The 7,278-nt window shown below is 35.3% G+C and overlaps 4 protein-coding genes across 4 annotated transcripts; all 4 read left to right on the top strand.

The window, feature by feature from the left end:
- Positions 1–278: 278 nt before the first annotated feature.
- Positions 279–915, top strand: Tsp_02980 (putative adipocyte plasma membrane-associated protein). Its single transcript, XM_003379267.1, has 4 exons — positions 279–305; positions 330–372; positions 599–759; positions 814–915. Exons 1-4 carry the CDS (start codon positions 279–281, stop codon positions 913–915), a joined length of 333 nt encoding a protein of 110 aa, XP_003379315.1.
- A 931-nt stretch (positions 916–1,846) lies between these two features.
- On the top strand, positions 1,847–2,431 carry Tsp_02979 (conserved hypothetical protein). Its single transcript, XM_003379266.1, has 3 exons — positions 1,847–1,903; positions 1,943–2,090; positions 2,334–2,431. The coding sequence occupies exons 1-3, from the start codon at positions 1,847–1,849 to the stop codon at positions 2,429–2,431; spliced, it is 303 nt and encodes a 100-aa protein (XP_003379314.1).
- Positions 2,432–3,252: 821 nt separating this feature from the next.
- On the top strand, positions 3,253–4,258 carry Tsp_02978 (putative NADH-ubiquinone oxidoreductase chain 4L). Its single transcript, XM_003379265.1, has 4 exons — positions 3,253–3,423; positions 3,653–3,824; positions 3,972–4,000; positions 4,226–4,258. Exons 1-4 carry the CDS (start codon positions 3,253–3,255, stop codon positions 4,256–4,258), a joined length of 405 nt encoding a protein of 134 aa, XP_003379313.1.
- Positions 4,259–5,108: 850 nt separating this feature from the next.
- Positions 5,109–6,974, top strand: Tsp_02977 (putative cysteine proteinase). Its single transcript, XM_003379264.1, has 4 exons — positions 5,109–5,303; positions 5,370–5,508; positions 5,723–6,465; positions 6,528–6,974. Exons 1-4 carry the CDS (start codon positions 5,109–5,111, stop codon positions 6,972–6,974), a joined length of 1,524 nt encoding a protein of 507 aa, XP_003379312.1.
- The last annotated feature ends 304 nt before the right edge of the window (positions 6,975–7,278 follow it).

Below are 7,278 nucleotides of genomic sequence, written 5' to 3'. Positions count from 1 at the left end.
TGTTTGGAGCAGTGCTGTGATTTAAATAAAAATAATTAACCTTATTCCAAAACTTTCGATAAATTTCGATATGCTCTATCTTCACAGCTAATTTGTTTGGTTCTATGACGTTTTTAAGCTGTTGTTTCATGTATACTATTCATATTCGGGGCACCTGTCTACATATGTAGACAAATAACACTTTCGCTTTTTTTGATGATTATATTGAAATAATCGGCATGTTTGTAGTAGCTAAAATGCTCTGAGGTTACCACACTGATTAGTTTTGAATGTGGTAGATGTTCGTGTGCTTTATGGAATCTGGAGTAAAGTTTCTGTAGATTTTATAGAGTAGATTAGTCAAAAAGGGTGCCAACCCCAAAGATAAATACGGTATGCTTCATGAGTGTTTCACTGCTCTTAGAACTTCTTGACGTTTGTTTAAGAGTCACTGTTATTAGCTGAATATGTGACAAAAACAGTCAGTTGTTTAAGGCAGGTTTAAAAACTGGATGAGCGATATCCACTATGGAGCTATTTACTGCTATAGATAATCGTTTGTGATAATTGCCACTTTTGCATTTTACCATACATATTGACCTTTTGATTATTTGACCAGAAAAGTACGGTGTGAAGATCAAGTGGATATGTGACGCGGAGAATGGTTATGCTCTGAAAGGTTTGTTATATACTGGCAGAAGTGGTGAAGAACGCCAAATTGATCTAGCAAGCACCAAAGTTGGGCAATTGGCACAGCCATTTGTGAACTCTAACAGAAACGTTTTTATGGACAGTTATTTTACATCATATTCTATTGTGTTACATCTTCTTTAGCATGGTCTTACGTACATTACAGCTATTGGTACAGTGTTTGCACATGTTTGCCATGATGTTCTAGCATGTTTGCGTAAAGCAGCGCGACGTGATCTTCATTAGCTAAACAGCTAATCATTTACTCCACATTAGCTGTTTATGAGCAGAACAGAAAAGTAACGATGTTCAATTACGTGCCAAGAAAAAATAGCAATGTTCTTCTGTCGACTTCATGCCACGCAAAGTTGAAAGTAGACAACCAGTGAGGTGTGAAAAAAGACCAAACATCATAAATGACTATAATCTTGGCAAAGGAGGCGTGGATAGCATGGATGCAAGAATAGACGATTTTTGCTGTAAAAGAAAGACCAACAGATAGAGCATGCTGATGCTGTACTTCATCACTGCTGTATTCATCACAATGCATTCGTACTGATGAGCCAGCAGCAAAGTTATTAGAAGACAAAGCAGCGTTTAATGAAAGGACTTTCAGCTCAACTGGTCAAACATTACATCGAAATGAGGTATCAAAATCAAAAATCTAGGCACAAACTAAACGTGCCTCCATCCGCTATGGAGTGCCCCAAAATCATAAAGGTTGCAAATATCAGTCATAAAACGACAAAATCCATCAAAATGCCGAGAGCAAGGACGTCGAAAATCAACGTGAAACCGCTGCCATTCATGTAAAAAAATATATGTAGCAACCATAAAATCACTAAAATATCGTGTAGCGCTTGCATTGAATAAAAAAAATAATATATTTGTGAAATTATCATTAGTTCTTGAAGAAATAATCATTTTAACATCATGTACAGGGAATAAACACGACGAAACTTCCAGTGTCTACATATGTAGACAGGTGCCCGGATTAAGGTGTAAAATTTGCCGCCAGGATGAGGGTTAATATTTGATTTTCATTGAAATTTGGTTTGAAATATAACTAATCAATAACAGCGGACGTTAGTTAGAAAAGGTAAATTAAAGGCAAAAAAAATCGTAAAGAAATATTGATGATATGATAGGAACCGAAATGTAGTATTTGTAAGAGTAGATGGAAGTGCAACATTATGCTCATTATATCACTGTGGAAAAAGCTACTTTATCAACTGTTATTGTGCATATTTGAAAGAACACTTTTAAATACTAGAACACGAGATTAATACTGATAATCATGCTCAAACGTTTACTGCAGTCAACTAATACTCTAAAGCTTGCTTTGCGTATACTGTTGCTCAATAATCAATCAGTGCAAATACAACATTCAAATTTCAGCGTCTCTTCAAACATTTCTACAAGTCAAGTCAAGTCTAACATTTATTGCTTACAGCAAATAAAGTGACGATTCAATGTTTTCCAACAAAACATAATTTACTCATCATCTATTAAATTGTCATTAAACAATTGCACTACACATAAAAAATATATTAACATCATTTAATAATGCATCTATTCAGAACAACGAAGCATACTTACCCACATGACAATAACTCATTACACATACAGTTATTTATTTATAATAATTACCATTATAATTGCAGGACAGTGCATTAAAAAGTTGATGGGAGTAGGTAAGAACGGGACAAGCGCTGATCAACATCAACAAACGCAACAAAGGAAATTACTGAATATACTGTAAATAAAGTAAATTCAGGTTCATTGAACTCAAAACTCTATTGTGAAAAATCACCGAATCGATCATTTAATTTAAAAATACTGCAAAGAAGATGTAATTAGAGAAAATTTCCACATACGACATGAATGCCACTTTGATTGGTGAAATTTTCTATGTTAAAGAGAAATTCTTAAACATTAACAGTAAAATAGAAAAGAAAATAATGAAAATAACGATTAACTGGAAAAAAAGAAAGATTCACTTCAATGAAAAACAGGATGGCATGAGTGTAAGGAGATGATAAAAATAAAAGAAGGACCCAATTTTAGCGTGATTCTAGAGTACTGGAAACCAACTGCTGCGTCCGAATGAAATGATGTCGTCGTTGGTAATATGAATAGAGAGAATGAAATTTTGGAATATTTCCCACTGCAAGTATAGTACTTAGGTGGTAAGGTACAGCGGTGCCGAAATGCAACAGCCGGGGTGGTGGCCGACTTCGGCATTTATTTGGCCTAATTTGTGGGCTGTCACTTATCTTGGAAAAAGCTTAATGAACTAGTTGCTCAGTCATCGATGAAAAGCCCGTCAGCCGAGCTTGGCCAGTTCTTTTGACGCATCATGGCAAAACAAAGTGTTCTTTGCATACGACAAGAACAAGAAGAACCGCCAATTTACAATAGCTGGTGTGAAATTCAGTGACAATTTGCTCTTCCAACGCCACCGTTTGTTTCTTCCATGCGACCGGAGAAATTTCTGGGCCACACCGATGCAAAGCCATGAAGAAGAGGAAGTCGACAAAAATACTTCACCCATCGATCAACCACTGCTTTGAAGAAGCGAAAATGGCAGCCAAGTTCTTCTGCGCCATGTGGATTCAACAACCAACCAGCCTGACTCTGTTTGACATTTCCAACCGGCAAAAATATCTTCATCTACTGTCACACTCTCTCACCTTGCTACTGCTACCACTGCTACTGTTGTTGGCTAATCATGTTTCTGCTGTTAATGTGCAAGTAGAATTATTTTTTTAAAAAATCTCTACTCTAATAATTAATCTAAATCTGAATATTTTATTCTTTCACTCATATTGTGCATGTTTGTATATATCTGTATATATATATATATTTATTTATTTACTTATTATTTTAATAAAGAAAATGTTTTATTCTTTTGCCATAGCTTATATACGCATTCAAGTAGCATTTTCTTGCATTTTTTAAACATTTACCAACTGAATTTCAGTTATCCAATGAAACAAATGAAAGCCTCATAAGTCAGACCGATATTCAAAAAATATTGGACAAATTTCAAGTGTTGTCCGTTTCGGATAACATTCAGCATGGTAAAATTAACACGACTGTCGCCATATCAGATACAATCAACGGAACGGTTCACATCAGCACCGCATTAAATGGTAAACATTTCATTTTTGTTATATTTATTTTAATTTATTTCAAACACTTTAAACAATTGTGAACAACCTGATAAGTGAGCAAGATGTGTAAATAAAATATATTGCATTGCCATCATGCTTAAGATTGTTTAAGCAGATTCGTTTCAGAAAATTTCCAAACCGTTGCAGTGGAATATGTAAATAATTAGAAATATCTTAATAAATTTGCAACTTAGTAAATTCCTAAGTTTACTGTAAAATTTTTTTCAATTATTCCAACGACAATCGATCTATTTATTACTTTGAATTTCATAAATAAAATCTGAAGCTGTAATTTGAAAAAAGTTATATCATTTACTAGCATTGAATATGCAACAACGCTGATGCACACTTTCATGTACTGTTTAAAAATGTTTTTAAAGTGTTTTACTCATCAAGCTCAAAGGAATATTTAAAAGTGTTCCATCTGTTTTTCAAAGATATTCAAATTTTTCACACCAAACTTTCCCCATTGCTTTCACTGCTTGATTCGGTAAAGCTTTTCAAATGGCACATTTCACTTTAGCCTATATTTTTCAATTTTCATTACGGAAAAAAGATCTAATCACGATGAACTAATTTTTCCATTAAAATGTTCGTGTTAAACAACCTCTGAACCGGGGCGATCTATTTTAAGTTGTTTTCAGAACAAAATAATCAACATTATTTATTAAATGTTTAAGCAAATAAATAAATAATTGTTACATTTTAATCAGCGTAAACTTTCGCTTGAACATGTGATGCAAGCAGCTTGAATTTCTTAAAAATCAGCTTGGAAATGAAATTATTTCACGCATTGCCAGTAAAAGTGCGCTTAATTGCGCTTGTTATTTTCGTGCCGTAATTCCCATAAAATAGAAACATTAGAATCTAGATCGCAATTAACGAAATGGAAATTACAGCATAACAAAAGCAGCACTTTTCAAAAAAGTTCTGTTCAAATTCTCAGAAGTTGTAAATGCACTTTGTGGTGCTGTGCCACAGTAAGCGTTGTGTTCGTTTTTACGAGACACTTTTTGCAAATGGAAACAGACGTCGACAATCACAAGTGAACAAAGAATATGCAACAATGAAAATCTGAATGTGAAAAAATCTGTTTACACTGAATTTATTGAACTGTTCGAACATTGTATTTGAAAAAGAGTTGAGCAAATAAATATGAAAAAAAATAACTCGAAAATATCTAAACATATTAAACTGAGGTAAAATAATGCAAATTTTTCCATTAAAAAAATCTGTTGCCCTTTAAATTGCACAGAGTGTAAGATGCATATATGTAAATTGTTTCCAGATACTCAGTTGAACGACAATGCAAATCTTTGTTGGTGGAAAACGTTTCTATTCAAAGAACTCAAGCCAATCAACTTGCAGCTCAATACCAGACGATCGAACCTGCCTTTGAGAACATTCGTTGGTGACACGCAAGAAGAGACAAAACGAATATGCGAAGCAGATACACTCGTAACAATAAAAAATCTTGTTTCTTCAATTCAAAGAACCCTGATGATGCTTTATTACCAATTTCAGTGCAACTATTTCACTTGGAATCGACACAACAAAACAGTTAAGCTGTATTTTGCAAAATTCGAAGATATCATGACTGAAAATTACACCTACTCATCCCATTTGATCTCATTTGCAATCGAATGCCGCTGTGGTGAATCAGGTAAAATTGAACAACTTCTGCCTTTGTATGTATATCGTATCGGTGCACTTACTTTCATGCTTTACATAAACCACTGAATTTATAGAAATATTTATAAATAATTATTATTATAATAAGCTTCAGAAAACATGAATTATTTTGTAATTTGCCACAAGAAATTTAAAAAAAGAAAAGAAATAGAAACATTTGCTTTTTTATAATCCATTTTTTCCAGATAGACGTGTTAGAATTAGGCAACGCCGTGATACGTACTTTATGGGTTGGACGACGAAGAAAAAGACGGCGCCTTTGGGATTTGGTAAAGGAAAAGCGGTGAAAGATAAGTTCGACTCATTTTTGAAAATGTTCAAAAAGAAGTACAGCTCAGCTGAAGAAGCACTACGCAGAGGACGGATTTTTCGTGAAAACCTATGCCGCATTGACATGTTCAACTGGAAATCGTCGCTCGAAGCTAATCAAACTGAACAAGGGGTTACTTTTGGGATCACGACATTCGCAGACACCACTAGCGTGGAATTTACAACCCAGTTCACTGGCCTGAAGCAACAACTTCCCGAATATCAGTTCAAAATAGAACCAGAAAAAGTGAGCCGCTATTTGAGTCAAGTGCCAACCGCCTTTTCATGGACATTTTGCAATGTGGTACCATCCGTCAGGGAACAAGGACCATGCGGTTCTTGTTACGCGTTCTCTGCTGTCGACTTGGCCACTGCCCAATATTGGATTGACCATCAGTTGTGGAAGAAAGCCCCACCAGAGATGTCACCTCAGTCGATCATCGACTGCATCACGCCACCGGCAGCATACGGTTGTGAAGGGGGCCGACCGCTCGGAGTTCTCAAAGTTCTTTCAAATCAGTCGTACGGAATTCCAAGCGAAGACTGCTATCCGTATGAGTTAGAGCAAGACGAATGCCGCAAACAGCAGTGCATCAACGAAAGCACGCCTCAACCAAAAGTAGGCAATACAGAGTGGAAAATAATTTCAAAGAAAATACAATAACATATTTTGTTCAATAGGTGCAATGGGCAAAATCATTCAACGTGTCCGGTAAGCAGGAAAAGGAACTAATCGCACTGCTGACAAACTGGGGACCCAGCATCGTAATGATCGAAGTTCCCAGGTGGATGCAATTTTACAAAAGTGGCGTAATCAAGCACACGCAATGCGCCAAACAACCTGAACACGCGGTCATGCTTGTAGGGTACAATTTAACCTCGCCTACACCATATTACTTGATCAAAAATTCATGGGGAAAAGAGTGGGGTGAAAATGGCTATATGCGTGTTCAGGCTGGAAAAAATAGTTGTGGTCTGGCTGAAAATGTTGTCATAACTTGCACTAAAAACTGCGACAAGTTGGACAATCACGACGTGCTTTTGCAAACTTCTAATGCCAATATATGCAATGTGCTTCGCAAGCCAGTGCTGAGAAAAATTTGCTTCCTGGCCTGGACGTACGGTTAAAACGTGCTGATCGTTTCAAATGCTTGTTTCATTTTTTTATTGTAAACAGTGTTTCATTCTACTAATATGCAATATGAAAAATAAATTTCTCATATATATTCGTTTCTAAATTTGATAAAGGTGAATATTTACGAAAAAATAACTAAAATTCTCATACATACATCAAACGCACAGTTAAAATACATCTCGAAATAGAAGAAAATCTAAAGGCACTTACGTACAGATAAAAACCACTTTTCCCTCTGATATGTTTATAAAGATTTTTCCAGTAGTTTTTGATTTTCATCTTGTAAAAGCATGCAAA

Source organism: Trichinella spiralis (assembly GCF_000181795.1).
Source record: "Trichinella spiralis strain ISS 195 chromosome Unknown Scfld2, whole genome shotgun sequence".
NCBI classification, from domain to species: Eukaryota; Metazoa; Nematoda; class Enoplea; order Trichinellida; family Trichinellidae; genus Trichinella; species Trichinella spiralis.
Note: the sequence above shows the minus strand (reverse complement) of the source record. Positions and strands in the feature narration are given on the sequence as shown.